The sequence below is a fragment of the Myzus persicae genome, unplaced genomic scaffold, assembly GCF_001856785.1.
Source record: "Myzus persicae strain clone G006 unplaced genomic scaffold, MPER_G0061.0, whole genome shotgun sequence".
In the NCBI taxonomy this organism is placed as follows: Eukaryota; Metazoa; Arthropoda; class Insecta; order Hemiptera; family Aphididae; genus Myzus; species Myzus persicae.
Genome location: NW_019103603.1, coordinates 706,729 through 727,917, shown reverse-complemented (window position 1 = coordinate 727,917; position 21,189 = coordinate 706,729). Strand labels below are relative to the sequence as shown.

The 21,189-nt window shown below is 34.2% G+C and overlaps 1 protein-coding gene across 1 annotated transcript in view; it reads right to left on the bottom strand.

Moving 5' to 3' along the window:
- Positions 1 to 21,189, bottom strand: part of LOC111034875 (AT-rich interactive domain-containing protein 3A-like) — an 83,818-nt gene that overhangs the window by 47,523 nt on the left and 15,106 nt on the right. The window contains exons 2-3 of the mRNA XM_022316281.1: positions 8,409 to 8,747; positions 7,244 to 7,600 (exon numbers count right to left, since the gene is read on the bottom strand). Coding sequence (XP_022171973.1) covers positions 7,244 to 7,600; positions 8,409 to 8,747 — 696 coding nt within the window. The remainder of the gene's footprint in view (positions 1 to 7,243; positions 7,601 to 8,408; positions 8,748 to 21,189) is intronic.

The following is a 21,189-nucleotide window of genomic DNA, read 5'->3' as shown; positions in this document are numbered from 1 at the left end:
GGTTATCATTTTTCTCGTACCTGTTTTTAACATTTACATAATATTTACATGTACCTACGTGTGGCGCGACGGTCGTTGACTTATTAATATAATATTATAATATCTACCTACCTGTATGCATAATAAAAACTAAGTATATTATGCATTATAATTTATACTTAATATAGTAATATTATACTATTTAGGATATCTACTGCTCGTCGGCAAAATCTTTACTGTATTATGTAAAACGTAATACGAGTATACTACCGTCGTATAGTTATAGGTACTTGTCCACGATCCGACTGCCGTAGTCCCGTCGTTGACTGATGAACCTTACGCCCACCACACATATATATACAGGGTAAATATTGATTAGACGAGAAAATAATAATAATACTAAACGAAATACCGAACGCGTTAATCGCGGTTTATCCACACACATACGAGCGAGCTGATTGATCGTCGATCTCGAAAACTGTACGGCAATCGTCGTCGTTATAATAATACGCTCATCTGTTTCCCCGGCCGCCGATAATATATAATATTTTTATTTTCTATTTTTTGCTTTCGCCCAATTATATTACAGACAATGAATAATCGCAGCCGATTAACTGCAGCCACAGCGTGGGATATAATAATAATAATAATAATAATAATAATAATATGTAGAACGAAGAATTTTAAGTTTTTTTATTATAACTTTTCGACTGACCGAATAAATAATCGGTCATCTCAGGCGATCCCCTCCGACACGCGTCCTATCAAAGACGTCTTATTATTAACGCGATGTGATTAAATACGTAGATATAATAATATGTACTTACAAAAGTTATAGGTTGAAATCTTCGTGTGTTTACATACCTAATAATAATTAATAATATAACGTATACAATAATATTCAGAATGACATTTGTGAAAAAAAGTGATTTACGTAGTAAATAGTACCTAATTTATTTAATAAACAATATAACTACTGCAAAATCATAATCTTTAATAATAATATGAATAAAAAATAAAAACTTTTGAGTTACATGTTTAAAAAGTCATATTCGAGTATATTAATATTACATTGACTTCAATTTGTTTTCCAAGTTGTGTTTGATTTTAACATTGACTAATGCAAAACTGTTGTGAAATACTTTTATATATTATAATATTACCTTTATGAAATTTTATTATATGTTTGACTATTTCACAGGCAGCCTCAAATATCTTTAATTTATTATTAATGTTATAGGTACAAATAATATCATCTTATGTATTTAAAATAAATAGTTTTTTCTTTCTTAATTATCCGGGGAACACATTTTAGACACTAGAAGGTGTTGGGACACATGAGTCGATGTAGTATCGAGAATATCAATAAGAATTCTATACAAAGTTACTTTTTCAATTCTTGAAAATTCTTCTAAATCGTTTAGGAGCTTTGGAGAAGTTCTCGAACCGAAAACGATTAGTGGCTTGCGAACTAGGTTAATTGCTTTATCCTTTCATATAATAAAACGTTTTACGCAGAGATAATATGAAAACTGCGGTGAAAAGAGGATCTAATTTCTGTTGGTCGCCCGCACTACCATATATATATTATGCTATTCCGTTTTTCAATTATATACGTCATGTTATCGCTTTTTCACCCCTATACGGAGTCTATTTATATACCTATGTTTATAGTTATATACTTATATGGACGTTAGAGGCAATTCAAGGTCGATTTATGCGATGATAAAGTTTAAGGATTTCAAAGTGTATAATGCAATATCCCCTATTGACGGAAATAAGACCGTTAACGGAGGGACGCCATATATAATATATTATTATATATATATATAATATTATTCCGTTGTCGGAGGACTGGTCACCGATCATTTAGTTCATATGATCGGTTTTGTCACTTCTAGCTATACGTACATAAAATATCAAATATTATAATCTGATTTTATTGGGAATGCGAATCGTGTACGATTTAAACATTAAAACGCGTCGATCTCAAATTGTATACATTATTACATCAATCGACATATTTAATTTTTAAATGGATTATCGAATATGTTATCATAATAATACTATCACACATAAAGGATATTGTCAGTTAAAACTTTTAAATACATCGCATCAGTCTTGACGATAATACTAATTTTATTAATATGATACGCGTTATATATTATGTGACAAGACGTTTATACGATATAAGCAGCCTGTAGAGATGCGATTAAAAACGTTTTCTCAATAGTGCAATGCGTACGATTTGTGCACGATGTGATGCTGCATACATGTGTCACCTGTTGCAGCAGCGTCATCGGACGAATACGAAAAACAAAAGATGAATATTTGAATAGTTTTTCGGCTTACCGTCGGACAGCCGCAAGGGTTGCGTAAAACGAAAAAGGTCACACAAGAAGGGTCGAACAACAATTTCCTAGTGTAAAAAAAGTGAAACCGACCACGTGGCATAATACGTAGATACGTGCATGCATAATATGTAAGTTGAATGTCGCAGAGTTACACTCGGGTGAGTTCGACGAGGATATTTTCTTCGCCCTCCACATGCCGTGATGGCCCTCTGGTCGCACCCGCGGACATTGTGTGTACCACTCATCAGTAGTATAACACTATAACAAGTACAATAAGTACTTAGTACATATGTACATATTATATTACAAGCGACGTGTGTGTTCGTGTGTATTATTTAGATTGATATTAATTATGATATACGTAGGTATAAAAGATTAAGAGAACGTATATCGAGCGGCGGACAAATGTGGATCGTCGACCCATACAGTGATGCAGGCAGACTGAGTCACACGTCATGTGTCTCGCGATGAGAAACGCGGACCGCGGGGCAGGTGAAAATGAAAAACGCGTCCAGAGACGTGAGACAATGAAATAAAAACGAAAGGGAAAAGGGACAAGAATCGGCTCGGTGACAACAGATCGAAATTCGTCTGTCTGGCTGCGGCGTGTGAATAATAATCACAATAACGTCATGACCTAACCCCGGTCCGAGATAGACGTGTGGAAATTTCCAACAGTCACCTGCGCATGTACATATATTTTATGTGCTCGTCTCTACTCTCTACGTGATAATGAAGATGATAATGTAATATAATAACCGCGAGGTGTTATGCATTGTCCGAGCAGCCCAGACTCCCCCGCCATCGTTGTCGTCGCCGTGTTGTTAATTTGGTGCACTCAGTAGTGGCTCTGAAGGGTCTTTAAATCAGTATGTGTGGGCAAGAGGGTGTTCACGAAAGGGTCGTCTCATACAGGAACAATTAGTCGCGGGGTAGTTTCTACCGTAAGTATGTAAATGACTTGGCTCCCCGTCCGAGCAATGGTACAACCACCATCAGTGCACTGAATGCGTGTCCTGTCCGCCGTTTCATTAACGTCCGCGTGTATACGACATTACGACTATTATATTATAACAATACAATCATAACGTAACGCGGTGATATATTATTATTATTATTATTTATTGTCATAATATTATGATGTTCACACTGCCTACGATGATAGCAGACTTTGAAACGATCACCATCTCCGTCGACGCCTTAGCCACTGCTGTTGTACAGGAGCTATCGCGGGTCGAATAGGTTAAAAACAAAAACTAACAACCCTCGAGTTGAAACTGCCATGTCGTTGTCATACTATTATTTAGACAGGATATTCAGACATATGTACATACAATATTTGATATTATTTTTTTATCGTTATTACCATAGGCATACCAGATTTATCCCAAAAATATACACACTGATTTTTTTGTTTTAGCGTGTACCTATTTAAAAAAAAATACAGATCACACAGCCCTAAAAAAAATTTAAGCTAGTCAAGATTCGAGTACAAATTGCATAATTCTTTGTATTTGATTTAATTTATTAGAATTGTGTCTATGGTGACCCTAGAATAAAAAGGAGTGGTTTGACACAAAATATTCACGTGCATCTAAGTCAAAAGGTACTCATACTTTTAGCGATAAATCATATAAACGTACATAGGTAGCAATTTTAAACATCGCCTTTTGCGCACCTTATAATATATAAGAGAACCAGAAAAATATCTATACGAATTGGCTTCCAAAGACTTCATAGTTCATTCGTTGTATCCACAACTGATGACATGGAAATAACTTGAGTATACCTAGTACGATTGTCTGTCCACGGTGAGAACAAAGAGATTCACCCACCCCTATACAATACGCATGTCCTATGACAAAATAAACTCAAAAGTGCTTTTCATTTCCGACCTCAACGAGTTAGTTTCTAAAAATATTACCGACCACGACGGCTCGTATTGAAACAAACGGGATAATATATTATGACCACACGAGTGGACGCCACTTATTTCGGACCCGATGCCACTCTGGGAGCAGCAACAGGCTGGCGCGCCGTGGTCCATGCGGCAGTGGCGGCGTGGCGAACACATCTCCGAGCACGCCGTTCGTCTTTGGGCACGCGCCGCATTGGTTAGGTCGTATAAGGTCTGTTGCGCCGTGGCTCATGTTGGATCGACGGCCGCCCGCGTGGTCCGCTCGTGCCCGGACCCGCGGGTTCTCGAAGTGGAGAAAGTGAGCGGGCAACATCACTCGAATAAACCCCCACCCCTCACTATAGGCACGGTGTGACCGGCTCATCGTGTACATGTATATGTTATTATTGTAATTATTATAAATACTCGGCGATAATGGTTTTGACGTGCAAAATCAGTCGACGTTCGAGTTGACGCACAAATCAGTTGCATATATATAATATATAATTTTTTCTGGAAACTAGGTATTAGGTACCTTCATAACATTATAGTTTAAAATATTCACTTAGCTCGTGACAAGATATACGGAGAAGAAATGTTAAAACGTCCCCTCCACCAGTCTAAGGTTAAAAGAAATTATAATTATACGATTAACCATTATAATAATTTATTACATTCTGGTTTTAGATTAACGCATTCATATCTATATACGATTTCAATGCTTCATAAGATATAATATGCCGACTGGCGGCTGGTTCATGATTCACTTGAAACAATCACTCTGTGTAATAAAGGTACTTACAAAACACGTGTTATCACTTCTATAGATAAAATAATTTTATAATTTATAATGTACGTATTTCAAAGGCAATACCTTATTATTTATATTTAGGAGGATCATGACTTCAGTGTTTTTCAAAAACTATCGGTCACTAAAATGTTTTTGTGCCCTGAAAATCGTTTTAGTATACTATATTTAACTAAGACTGAAACTTTATTGTATTTACATGCTTTTTATTTATGTTATAAAATATTAATTTAATATAATTAATCAACTATTATAATATATTAAGAATGATTTTTTTTCTGCATATTTCATGATTAACTATGTACTATTATAAGTTATAACACTTCTAAGTATATTAAAACATCATATAAATATAGATTAAAAAAATGAATATAAAGTTATTTATTTGTAGATTTAATCTTGCGGCAGTGCAGTTATAAATACATGATCATCAATATTTTGTTAAATTTAATAAATAATTAAGGAGCTGGTAGTCATTTGATATTATTATCTACTTTATAACTACTGGTTTTAATTGAATATACGTATAGTAGATATGATTATATGTTTATGTTTTGTATAATTTTAAAATAACTCAAATGAAAAATAATCTCATATTCTCATAATAATTTTAATTTAAAAATATATGCAAATCCGTTGATAAGAAAAAATGATGAGCGAGTTTTTCCTTTATTTTTTAAATGCAAAACTGCATAGATATCTATGATGAATTTTTATAACTGTAAAGCTAGAAAGAGAGTTTGCGGGAGCTCTGTATATATAATAATATACAATGCCTCACGTATAATGTTGGCATTATACATTTCCGAGGATTGAACGATTTGTTCAAGACTACATTGCACTATAGTAATATACTAATATGGTACCTAATTATTATTCGTCAAATAACAATAAAACTTTATAGTGGGTCTCGACTCTCGGATTATACCAGAAATGAATACGAGTGTATATGAAGAGCGAGATCCGATCGGTTCAGGGAGCGCAACAAATAACCCACGCGGGATTATAATTACTGAAAATAGATTGGAATAAGTGTGAATTATATTAATGATTTTTATGCTTTCCACGTTTTCGAGTGCATATTATTTTAATCTATAGTGGAGGTATAATGACCGTAATTGTCACCAGCGGCAAGCGACTATGTTAGAGGATTTCCGTATGTGTCGTGTGGTCCGAAGTAGAAGCATAAAACAAGTCCAACTAGAGTGCAAACCGCATAACATGAGTTTGAAAATACAGTCGACTGGACCGATATAGTTAGTCACTGCCGTAATGTGATAATAATCGTTTGTCGTGTATATTTTATTATGTATAATAATATGTACAGCTAGTTAAGACGCTCTCAGCTTTACGGTGTTACAGCTATGCCAAAGACCGCGTAATCGATAACACACGCATGTGATTCACAAAAGACCGTGTAGACAGAAACCTCGTCCTAGTAGTTAAATAATAATATTATTAGGAAGTTCTAACATAATGTAACTATAAGACGTGTCCGGTTAGATATTATGTTTTTCGAATTATTCCCGTCCGTTCTTATGCGCCTCCTTTATCTTACCTACGTTCTATTATACTTGTGAAGATCCGTCGCCCCTTCAGGAATCTGGTATAATATAAATTATAGGTAGTCAAATAAGTGTCTAAAACGAAGCATAGAAACCACTCCACGTACCATTATATAGACTATCAGATTATTTTACATGAGTATCTACAACTATTATCGAATATAAAACTATACCATATTTATGCAGTTACGCTTCTAATTATAAAATAATATGATACGCTGCTGTAGAAAATAAACATACGATGATAAATTGTATATAAAGTCTCGTGGAGCTTTTTCTGCTGTTACCTATATATGCAGCCTCACCGGCCAGTCTTCGCTAACCTTACTTATCTAAACTTTGCTTGAACATACTTAATATATGTATATAAACATACCTACTTTCAGACTTTTATGAATTTATAAACGTTTAATGGAAATTATCTGTTAAACTTTTAACATTTTTACATATATTTTTGATTTTAAGTTTAAGTGAACCAAAATTATGTTTCAATATTATAGCTTTCAGGTTTCTAGCACAGTAACTTGGTTATGATTTCTTAAAATCGTATTTCAACTAGAATAATATTATCAGTGGTGACAATAAAGGTGATGGTGATATGGTGATAGGCTCTGTTTATATATTTTACAACGTCACTGACCTGTCGAAACTGTTCTTCAAACGTCCATGACTGTGCCTCATTATTCCGGGCCGCGGACGGCGACTGAACGTCTGCAGAACGACCGCCGGACATCGGCACGTCACCTGAGTGGCTGGACTTAGGCGACAGGTCAGCAGCGGCCGCCGTCGTGTGTCTGCTCAGAGCGTCCGTCGTCAAGGACACGGCCACGGCGGACGGCTGCTGTAGCTGCAGTTGCAGTTGCTGCTGGTGCATCTGCGACGGTTGTACGGATAGTCCTGGGTGTTGGTACACAAGATGTTGAAGCATGGGAGTTATCAGTCGCGAACCGGACGCCAATTGTCTGGCGAGCTGATTGAGAGTTTCACGTTCCTCGCGCTGAAATTAATAAAAACAATATTTTGATGATGAAAAACTCTTATGTTCAATGTATATATTATTTTCCAATACGTTAGTTGTATCGTGTTATAGGTTTCTCTTTCTCTCAGATTGAAATCGAAAGTTGATCATAAAACCAAAACTTGGTGAGTTTGAAGGAAAACATTTAGTTCTATTTCCAATTTATAGTATTTACATATTTTTGAGAATTTATTAAAACCATAAGTCCATATCTTGTACTATACAGTATTATATAATACTAAAATCTTAAATTCGTCGAATACCCGGAAATGAAGTGCATTATAACAATTAAACAAACCGAAGGTGTGTAGCTCAGTCATAGCACATAAACGACCCACCACCATGCGCACACATGCCGCTAACTCAGTTATCATTTATTAACTTTTCATCAACAGTTTTGATGGTGTAATGTATTGAGTGTTATCTAGTGAATACAAAATCAAAATATAAAAAAATATTTTGATGTGCTCTTGTACAGTTTATGTCCCAAATGTTCAGTATCACCATTAGTATCTCATCGGCAAATCAATATATTATTTAAATAATTCTTTTTTATGGTACATTAAGTATCAACATTCTAATTGGATGGCATGAGATATAAAACATTTTTTTTTAATTTTCTAATTTTTAAAGAAAAAAAGTTGAATCTTATACCTGGTTCTATTAGAATTTCCATACTTATTACTGTAAAGCAATACTGCCGAAGCTAATTTTATTTTTTTTTCTCCCTACTATACACGATCTATAAAGGGTTTCTATCAACTCCCCTGGAATTATGGCGTTTTACCTGCATTTCCAAAATATCTTGCTCGTCTTCGGGTGAACAATCTTCATCCTGCCGGCAGTCCATTATGTCATCGTCGTCCATATCGCGATCATCAATGTCGCGATCATCTTCGTCGTCGTCATCATCGTCGTCCGTGCAGCCTTTGGACCGGGACGGTGAAGTGTCTTCGGCCACTGTCGAGTGTGGCCAGTGATATGCAGCCGCGTGAGGTTGTACGCTCAGGTTGAGATTGAGACCAAGTCGTCTTGGGCTTCCGGCTTCGGTGGCGGCCATCTTAACTTGTTCTGTCTGTGCGTTGCGCTGTTGTTTGTCCAACTCAGATGACGGTTCACTATTCAGCTGCGAAAATCAGAAAACGTCATACATCAATTTATCATGTAAATGCCATATTATTTGATATAATAATATATATATATATATTTACATGCTATGAAATACACGTTACACACTACCTACGTAACTAGGTATCTATATAGTCTTCTTTAAAATACACTTTTATTTTCCTATTTCAAACACTATCCGTAGGTAATTTTAATTTCTTAAGTAATTTAATATAAGTATACGACAGTATGCTTTATAATAGAACATTAGGTATATGATTTAGTTTTATATTATACGAGTCATAGTTAACCACATTTTTTGTTAATTCCAATCGAATTATGTTTAACTTAACAGTGCATACCTACGTTTCAAATAAATTATGTCATTATTATGATGTAGATATCGACCAAGAATAATAAAATATTGTAAGTATTGATTTATTTATAATATATTATATATATTTATAATAACTTAGCATTAAACTGTTTGTTTGATATACAAGAAATAACAATATATTAGAATTTTATAAACCAATAATATTATTTCTACCTAAGCTTTATAATTTATAATTGTTCAGACGCAATCGGTCAGACGAGCAGCTGCGCTAAATAATATATTTTGGAGCTCAAGCTCGGGTCGAGTGAGCATCGGGCGGGCGATGCTTTACAGATGGAACAACGACAGCAGTCCTCTCTTCCACTAATAATATTCTTTTGGTCGTGTTTTTTATGTCAAAGAAGCGGAAGAATATAGGTACGCGATACGATCGAATAACAATAATAATAATGTTAACAATAATTTTTTTTCATCTTTTGTGCTTGTCGAGACCTTTTTTAATCTTTAATATTTTAATTTACGTCAACAATGATGCACCAGCGCTGCGCAGACGATATTCCTATGGTGATGTATCCGGCGGTTAACCCTTCTGTGTGGTTCATCGAGTTTATAATATAATGTAACACCATTTACACATTGTAATAGTCCCACATTGGAATACCTTAAAACGTTCGAATCCGTCATGTCAATAATAATAATAATAATAACATAATCGTACATCATACCTCATATCTCATGATAAAATATACATAATCACAATACTTATTAATAGTTACAATAATATAGGAATTATATCATACTTTTAACCAGTGTATATAATATTATTCAATATTCATATTATAATAGTATATTGTACACAAACATAATATCGTTTATGGGTAGACCTTATCCATCTGAACTTATTGGAAATATTCTTGTACCTACGTATTTCAATAACTTGCAGAATATATAGATAAACAGTATTCAAGTACAAAGCAAGGTGTCCTTATGGACGAATCAGCATTAAAATCATACACCCAGAAACGCTGTGAAGTTATATTTTTATCGGATATAAGGAGTTTTCTCGATTTTCCATTCGACGACATAATATTTTATCGTTTTATCGTCGAGTCGATTTGAAGGCGTCAAAAACTTAGAAATTGGCGTAACAGCACGCCATGTTAATTAATAATAAACTAGCTGGCATTATTTTCTATTACTATTATTATTATAATTCTAACGGCCTGGTATTAAAAAAAAAATTAAGTATGTATATATATTATTTGTTTATGACGTGTGGCCCACTGCCAAGTGGACTAATGTAATTTTAATGAAACACGTGTTATTTTTCCATATATCCTTCATCTGTCGCGCTCGCCGTGAGCTTTATTATTAATTCACTCAGAAATCGTCATATTATCGTCAACTGAATGTCATAAGCAATTTATCAAAAAAGGACCGGCCAAAAATACGATCCGTCCGAACGATTTGGTTTCGTGCGTGCGGTCGACGTTTTAAGACTATTTATTTCTCATCATCTGCGAGGCCACCCGTCGGAAATCGATTAAAATATTGAATTGCACGTAAACATCGAACCACAGAGTTCTATATGAAATTTAATATTATATTATATATGTAGCAGAGAAATGCGTCAAAACTGTATAGGTTCGTGTCACTTAAATCAGTGTGTACCTATAAAGTGCAGGCAGATAGGTTGTTATAGTATTTTAATTTGTCTTTAGTTATACGTGATTCGGTCACTTGATTAAGAGGATGTTTGAGCAGTATTATTTTCTCTCTCTGATCCACAAACAACATAGTAAATTTGAGTTTAGCAAAACTAATCTCGTTAGCTTTGATAAATTATAGTGCATGAAACTATTATTATTATCAAATTATTAATTTATTAATATTATTAAACTGCAAGTTAAGAATATTAGCTGTTGCTCGTAGGTCAAAAAGGGAAAACTATTAATAGTGATCTGGCCTCCTATTTCATTCGAGGAAGCCGTACATTTTGTAGGTGACAGTGAACTTTTAATTTTTTTAATATGTACTTAATTACTCATATTATTATAAGTATGCATAAAAGAGATAGGATAAAATCATAACAATAACGAAAATAAAATAGAAACCTAATATATTATTTTTATGACTAGGAGGGAGGTTAATAATTTTTCAAGAGTTTTTGGACTTTCTCTAATTGGATTCTATTATTGTTGTACTTAATCAGACACAAATGATATCGTAAATCAAATCTGAATATATTTTTACTTTATACGGCTTAAGGTTTTACAGATCTGCATATTGCTGAGGGGCTTGTGGGTGTGAGGCTAAAAAATTGAATATCAATGAAAGTTGAAACTCAAGCTTATCAAAATATCATTTTCAGAAAAGTGTTGATGGATCTACGAAAATGAATTAAATTTAATTAGAATTACGTTAGGTATTTTGAAAGTATTTTGAATTTATTTAAAATTGTATTCTAATTTTCTAAACTAAAACTATTATTGAATATAATACAACCAAGTTTGGTCACGATAGGCTAAAATATAAGTACAATAAATAATTAATAGTAAAAATAGTTTAATAATATTTGTATTACATAATAATTTTAGTGAATACGAGCCTTGCGTTGATTGTTTTGTTCGTAATACTGTCAGTGCATGAAATGCAAGCGTGTTTACGATTTTTCTATAATATGCGATACAGCCGGAGTCGGAATCAAACCGATTTCGATTTATTACTATTATTACTATTATTATTATTAATAATAATAAAGCATCATACGAGAACCAACGCGGGCGCGTTATAATTACACCCCACGACGGTTTATCGCATGCTAAACATAATATAATAATATTCGCCGCCGCCAGTTGTACCTTATACACTACCGCCCCATCACTGTTGCAGCAGCAGACGGCGTACCTAATTATAATTCCGATACCAATCGTCTGGATTCATATTATGCGCCGTATAATGTACATTTAACGATTCGATTAATGTATAATATTATTAAGCATACAGGTAGGTATATAATAATATCGACCTTATTACGGATCGTATACGACGACGATGGGAGCGACTACTGGTTTTTACGGGACTATGGTTTTTTTTTGGAGATCGTGACCGCTCTGGGCTCCGGGATTGCGTGTCATGTCAGTGTATAATATTATAACACACACAAGCACACACACACACACACACACACACACACACACACAGGATCGCGCGCGCGGGTTATCGTTTTAATAATTCGTTTTATATTAATAATAATAATATAAGAATTCTCTATCGGATCACGCTATACACAAATACACACGATAAGAGTCTCCGGCGACTGGACACCAGGCGCTATTTCTCTACATGCGCAGATCAAATTTAATTCATTTTGACGTAAATTTATACACGACACCCTTGCGTATAACCTGCGAATGCCGAACAGCAGAATTCTGTACAGTGTTTACTAGTAGCGCACTGGAGTGATTCATCAATCAGGCCCAAATTTATACTAGGTACAAGACATTTTCCAAATAACGATTTTTGAAATTTCAAAGGTAAGTGCGCAATAATTAAATTGCATATTTTCAAATACGCATAACATGCCAGTTAAAGTGGATAAATGTGTACAATAATATAAAAAAACTTAATATAACATATTATGTATTTTGTGTTTTACGAAAAACGATAGCTCCGTGAATACATATATATATATATATATATGGACGTATTCAATGATTCTTAGTAATATCATAAGACGTCTGTTTGAATAGTGTACACACTATTCGAACAATAGTAGTGCATGTCTGTTACCAAAACGCTTTTTGTGAGGTCGGGCCGCGATTGACTCTTCATCTCCTACGCTCTTTAGAATCCAAATTTCAGAAAATAATTTCTAGGTATTTTCCTCCTGTACACGTTAGAATATGTATTTATTATACAGCTCACCCCGCTACACCACAGCCGGCGCAACGATAATAATTATTATAGTTTCGGGCGCGTTTTAATAACTGTTATTTACGAGACGCGTCACGATTGCATGGCGACTACCGCGGCGGGTCGGATATCAACGTTATAATGTGGCTAAGGCAAAATACAATATATAAAGTATAATAAAATACATAGGTTGCCTGCCTCGAGAAAGACCTGCTCGGGAGAGTTTACATTATATTATATTGTGCACGAGTAGGTACATATTATATTATTACGGAATTAAGTATAAGTATAATAGGGCAGTATCGAGGGAGTTTTTAAAACTTTAAAAGTAATACATATGTGTTACATGTATTGACAATTACGGACGGCGTCCTGGCGTGTTGTACGTCGCGTAATATATTATATCGTGTTATAATATATATTGAAATACCTACAACGATACTACGGGGGATGAGGTTGCTAAAAGGGTATATATATGAACGTGGGTGGTGCCGCACTCGGGATTCCGCAATAACACGTTCAACCAAAACTTACTATATTATTTACACTATGCGGCAGTCATTATTTATCGGCGTATACTGACAAATTCAATATGTACAATACTCAGAGCGACCGGTAGAGTTCGCCAGTAAGTTCAACACCCTCCATATATTATAATAAGGCTTAACACGATATTACACACTATAACGTCGCAACGTGAATTCAAATAAATTGTGTTAATGCTTAATAATATTGTGTTAGTTGGGCTGTAAGCCGAAAATTGGTAAATTAATTTCTGGGCGGCTGTGACTGTCGACTGTCTAATATTGTTTTTCATCTACATACAACAAAGCAAAGCCCCTTGTTACACTCTCCTGCAACTGCTTCATACCTGACATTGCACTCTATGTCGCTCAGTAACTATTTTTCAAACTGTTATGATCCATATTTTGTACAAATAAAGTAATTGAACTATTCTTATAGAATAGGTGGTTACATTTATTATCGTTATCATTATAGGCATATTTATGTTGTAGCGTATATAAGTAAATACCTCGTACAAAATTAACAAATGTCGACTTCTTAAAATAAACAGCCGTTTTCACCAACATAATATCTCAAGTCTTACAATATTATCGCCAGTCAGTTCATGATTATCATATACGATATATCTTATTCGGAACACACAAAAACTGTAAACCACCGGTCGCTTGTTGTTTACGCCGATCGTAACATATGTATAATGTATATAATACTTTTTAATTTTACATTTAATTTTTTCTTTTTTTTTCGCCGGCCGCGGAAGAGCCGCTCGTTAAACAAATTCTTACGACATCATTAATTACACGCGCCGTGGAACCGTCTGACACTTTTCCGCTGCCTCCACCGGTCACCCCTTCGCCATGTAGCGCCGAAATGAGATTAGTAGATATATACCGAGACGAAGACCCAAATGATGAATGTACTTTTGTTGCGCTCTTGTTCCGTCAGCTCTTTCGACGTCGCGCATTCCACTATCGGTGCATTATATATATTCAATATTGTATATATATATATATACTATTCGGCTGCACCCCTAAATGTATCGGTTCATCAATTTTGAGCGCCAAAACTATTTTCCAATAACAGAGTGCTGGCCAAAGTCCTCTCGCGGTCTATGCGCACACTAACCATATATTACATAACGATTCTGGTTGATATTCTAATATTGTAGAAGTCGTTATACACCCCCCTCCCCCCTTACACGACGGAATCGATTATCTGCCAAGCTGTAGTCGTGATCGGAGTGGCTAGTGTATTATATTTGTTTTATCGTAGTATGAAATCATATATTATTGTAACAATGAGATTTTGGCACGGGCCTGATGGCTTGAAATTATAGAATGTACAATCTATATATTGGGGTGGTTTTTTGACATTATAATTTTTGATTTGCCAACCCCTTCAAATTTCTTAAGTATAATTGCCTCCATCCAGATTCCCAAGAGATTTTAACAATGGTCAAACTGGGTATTAAAAACTACTTATTATCATAGTTTATCTTTAATAAAATAATCCCTGAAATTTCTCTTTAAACTATTATTTCCCAAAAAAAACAATCTAATGCAAAACTATTATTTTATTTGGCAGCGTAAATTCTGTTTATAGGTATACAGTTATTTAAATTACAGTTATTTAAAATTTAAATATATATTTGACAAACGGTCAGAGAGATCCGATGAAATATCTATATAGTGTCTATATGTTAAAAACGATAAAAGTTTGACAAACAAAAAGCGAAAAAATTATAAATTTTCATACACGATAAATATACACACGAGTGACGACGATGAGGAGTCTGGTAAATCCGATTACGCCGCGATACGCGTCGATTGATTTGATCCATCTGCACTGGACCGGCGCTTTGAATAACACGATACGCGCACATATCGTTCGTTCGATTATTGTTATGACTTTACGAGTACAATATAATATCATGTATATATGTAGTATAAATAAATATGTATACTTGTAAGTGTTCAGTATTTTTACGCGGTTTTGCATGTCATTTAATTTCCCAGACGACTTGCATTTCAAACGGAATTAAACGAAATGGAGAAAATATTATAAATAAAAACTACTCGAGCGCCGTCGTTGTCACATATGATAGAAATCTGATCGCGACGAAAGGTTATATTTATAATATTTTAATTTTTAATATCAAACGCTGTACGTCGCGCGTTATGCTCGTATGTAGATGATGCGCATGCACTACCCGCCGTATAATTAGCCGATACAATATCCGGTCTGCACTTATATCATCATAAAGTCTTCTTTTATTCAATCATCTGGGCCAATGATATAACGGTTTTAATATTATTATAATGGGTAGGTGGTAATGCTGAAAGTTAGCAGCAAAGTTATTTTTTTTTTTTTAGCCAATTGTAAACCATGTCATTCGATGTTTTATATCGTAGTGCATTATTAAATGCACAGCAATTTACGGGCATAGATATGCGCGGTTAAGTTTTTTTTCCACACGATGTGAGACAGAAATATAGAGTTGACTCGATCGTAGCAGTTTGTGCATATTTATAGGCTTCGCCAACAGCAGGAGAAATACCTGCCCCTGGCAAATAATATCATAACGTGATGTTAAATAATAGATTACCTATGTACATACATAACTTATTCGTAGAGTATACGTAGGCGTCTCGCGTGTAATAGGCACGTATTATGTGTTAACTGCAGTGTTATTACTTGTCATGTATATTTTTCCCCTCAAAAATTATTACAATAAAATTTCAATTTGAGAAATCAATAACATACACTAAGAATGGTGGGAGAGTGTAGTTACCGGGTATGATTGTGCTATTTTTCCACTGTGGATACACCTGCCCGGAATCTTTTAATTATAATGTGCATTACACACACATATTATATTCACGTAACACACCTTATGATGCATTTTTTTACGATAACGTATAATTTTCTCCGACCGCTGCTGCCGATTGTTCACTCCAATATGCGGTAATCCGACAAACCGTTTTTAAACATATCGTTGGCGACCACCAAACGGCACATGTCGATCCCAGTGCGGGCGTAAACAATCGTTCAGCGGAGTGTGGACTCGCAGGTGTGTAGGTATTTTATAGTAATAATAATAATAATAATAATAGGTACACATGAAACACCAAGAGAACACCAATTTCAAATCCAATTGTGATATTTTTATCGGGACGTTTTAACGTGAAAACTACTTATACCGGACGATGAGTATGTACAATAATATTAATAACATTAATTACAACATCTTTCGGTCAAGACGTAGTAAATGATTTGAGCATGTATGTTCGGGATCGTCACGGCGGGATGATCGTTTCCCAGAAACGCCGCAGGAAATGATTTCGCATAAAGAAATTAAATATTTATTATAAATATTAAAAAAACCGATCGTTTACCTGCAGAAGTGTGGCCGCGTCGTGCTAATAAAGCGCAAAAAATAGAAGCCGTATTATAAATACGTTCATAATATCAAAGACGTATGTATGATATATACTTTAACAATTATATTATAATAATGTGTACGTCATACCTAAATAGAATATGTATATATAATATGCATAAAAAGAGGTCGTCGGATTATAAGTTTTTTTTCGAAGGTCTCGATAACGACGAAATATAATGCATATTATACATAATAATAATAATAATAATAATATATAAGAATGACTACGATCGCGGTGGGTTAATGTATGATATATATACATATAATAGACCTTATATACATTATAATACAGTGGCTAATACCTATATAATATAATGTGTGTTTGTGTGTGTGTGTTTTTGGGGGGGAAATCGTAAAAATTAAACAACCGATACGACGTCCGTATAATGTCATAATGATATTAGAACTCGGTGGACGGTGATGTAATGATAATACGTCCAGAGCCGGGCTTCTTATGTTGTAAAACAAGTCTGCCGTTTAATCCAAGACGGGACTCCTGCATAATATTGTGACTTCGTCGTCATCGTTGCCGTCGTCGTCGTCGTCGTCGCTGCTCAATTGATTCATAGTACGGATTCCTTTATACATAATAAGAGTGTCTATGTACATACAAAATATAATAAACCCTTATAAAGCTTCTGTTTAATAATATTCTAATGTGCTTGTATTTACTCGCCGGCGCTGAGTCCAATACACTTGCCATCAAATTTAAATATCATTTTTATCTATTTCTTATTCCAATGTAATCATCGATGGCCCGTGCACCTATCGGCTGACTAATAAAAGTCTTGTTTCATCAAGTCCCTACATCGTACGATTCGTCAAAATCTTAGGGCTAGTGACGAACGTAGCTATGGCATATTATAATATACGTAATCGTCCATCAGGTTCGTTTTGTTAAATTATATTTTTGTTTTACCGTGGCATAATTAGGTAGAAATTTATCATGAATCCCACAATTTAATTTTCAAGAAAGTGTTGGTATAAGAAACTTAAAATATCCATTCATAAACCTTCATTATCATTATTTATCATCTCTAATTAATTTTTATTTAGTTCAATACAAATGTACAACATATTATTCAAATCTGTAACTAGGGAAATTCTAAGTGTTAGACAATTTAACTCATTTCTATGAAAAAAAAGTTGAAATAAAATAATTAATTCGTACTTTTTCACAAATTTCTTGTAATGTACTAAATCCATTTATTTGCAACCCTCATACAATTTATGGGGTAAAAATTTACATACCCTGATGACGCTTTTGATTATTATTATATAGTAATTTATTATATGTTATGTTATTATAATTTGTTTGCGTTTGGAGCGGTTCGAACCGGTTGCGGTAAGATCAAATAAATTGCAATTCAGGGTGAATGTCATTCGTCCCGTCACAACGATTTGACAACGTTCGTATCTTTAGGCCAAATGCACTAGTGAACGATAGATAACAAATAGTCTGAATGTTATAACCAAATCTCTACCGAATTCGCGTGCGATTTACAATAAAATCTCCTAATAATAGACCCACTATAAGACCGAAATCTCCTTACAGTTGATAATAACAACTACAGTCCTATTTAGTGTGTAACACATATTCCGTATATTTTAGTCTTCTACAAAGGAAATTCCTTTGTAACGGAAAAATCTATTGATGTACAGAGCGGTTCTGTTATATGGGGGTCTTACTGTATTTCGTTCACGTTCCCAATTTGAGAAATAAAATCTCTTGCCTACCACCTGAAAAAATAGTATAAGAATAATAATCGTATTAGTTTACTTCCTTAATTGCTTTTTTGATAATGTTGATGACACGGTACAACAATTGGAATAACTTTCATAAAAGTATAATTTTCAAAATGTAATACAAATATTATTGCGGTACGATATACACATTATATTGGTGTTTATATCGACAATTTTATTTTACCATATAATTACTACATAAGGTCTGATGAAGACGAGTTCGTGGACCGCCAGTTTGGGAAACACTGGTAACGCTGCAGTCTTAACGATTCGTCGTCATTGCAATGCACCGTTGCAAAAACCTGCAACCTTCGGGTATTTGTACACACCACATACACGCATCATCGAATGGTCAATAGTGTAATATTATATTATTATTGTTTTGATTGTATATATTACAAACGGACGATGCATTTCTGTCGTTTAGTCGAGCGAGTAATGGGTGTATTTTTATCACCGCGTCGTACAGGTGTAATAGAGGCTTGATTTACTCGCAGCTGTGTTTTTATTTCCGCACGAAGAACAACACACAATGTCCGTCCAAGTATAGTACGTATAATATGCGTGTCGGTCTCGAAAGTCCGTGTACTCCTCGTCATTTGCAGAATTCTAGTGGCATAATGTTATTAATATTATATTAAGTGCAAAACGAATGATTTGAATCGATACATCGTATTATTATGGCATTGGTCATAATAATTGTACGATAATGTCATGTACTATGCATCACTTGCACGCTCCTCTACAGCCGTTTTCGTCGAAAAAAAAAACGGCGATGGAATTTATGTTTTAAGTCCAACACACTACGTCTGATTTTTGGGGGTCGCATTCCAAAATTTCAAATACTTAACGAAAGTTAAAACCAGCGAACATCGCTTAGATAATCTATTGTGGATCTTGTCATAGCCAGGCTCCACTCTTCAACATAGGTACTGTAATTATGTGAGATCATAAACATGTTCCGCAGATGATTGGATAATAAGGTAATGTTATGCGCTAAAGGAGTGATCTCTTGTATACGGTCTACTTTACAAGGAGAATCGTAATTTTATGAAGTCCTTATTAGGTTCTACAACAATATATTGTACATAACATGTTAAAATCTTAAAAATATAGGGTTCATATATTCATTTCAATGGGAGTATGAAATTAAAATTGAAGTATGCAGGGAAATTAGGCAAGTACGGCTATGACTAATGAGACATAAATAAAAATATTTTTTTTATTTGGGTCGAAATGAGATCAAGTAGAAAATATGTCAAAGTGTCTCTCGACTATCTTGTATTTATTACATAATATGTATATTATATTATAATACCTTTGCCGAGGAATGCCTCGGATTAACTACGTATAAACACTATACACGTATAATAATATAGTATATATATTGTATTATTATGATGTTTGTAACATTCATAGCAAACCTAAATAATATTGTGTATTATAATTTGTAGGCACATCGATAGAGTCGGTTATCATGTGGAAGTGTCGGCATTGCCCCCGACTGTCCCACCGCCATGCAGTTAAGTATATAGAGGTGCACGTTGATAATATATTGTATAAACGCACACAACAATATGCGACTCGGCATAAAGAAACAAAAAATGAATTTTTTATTATTCCATATTTCCCCGTGTGTTGTTTGTATCCCTTTTGTACGTATATAGATATATATTTATTATTTCCGTTTTCGTTCCGCGCAGTACACGCCCCTCGAATCACCGGCGCTGTTCTAAAACGACGGATTGTTATACCTACCATACATAGTTATTATATTTTATTATTATAATAATATATAGACTGTATCGTGTGCGTTTGCTACAAACTATTACTTTTACGAGTTAACCGAAACAACGACATGCGACGACGACGACGACGACGACGACGACGGCCGTACATAGTATTATATTCAATTTATTATAATATGTTTTTCTGGTCACAATTGCACCGGTAATTCTATGCAGTAGTAATATATTGTATACGTGGTTATATTATTATTATAATTATAATAAGCGTTTGTCCGTACGTCGATATTATTCAAATCCTGTCTCTTACAAATGCACGTGCGTGGAAACGGGTTACGGGTCAAAATATCTCAAGAAAATAATATACTTTATCGAAAATATCTCTGTCAATACGCATCCTGAAAAAATCTTTACAACAAAATATATCTTATCAGAAATATTTATCAACTGTATACAAGTTGATATAAAATGAGTTAAAAATAACAAATAAGTTACATAAGTCAAACCTAAAGATTATGTGACATATAGCTCCTAAATTTTGAACTCTTGAAGACATTCTGACTATAGTTACCCAAAAATGCCATTTCACTATTTTTTTCAAAAAATATCATCGACGATCTGCCATCTATCTACGTATATAGATATCGTATTATACGCGAGAGTAATTTATTTAAAACAGTAAATGAATAAGTAAATTTAAGTTTCAAAGTACGACCACCTACTTGGTGGTATCTGCACTACTTATGCCTCG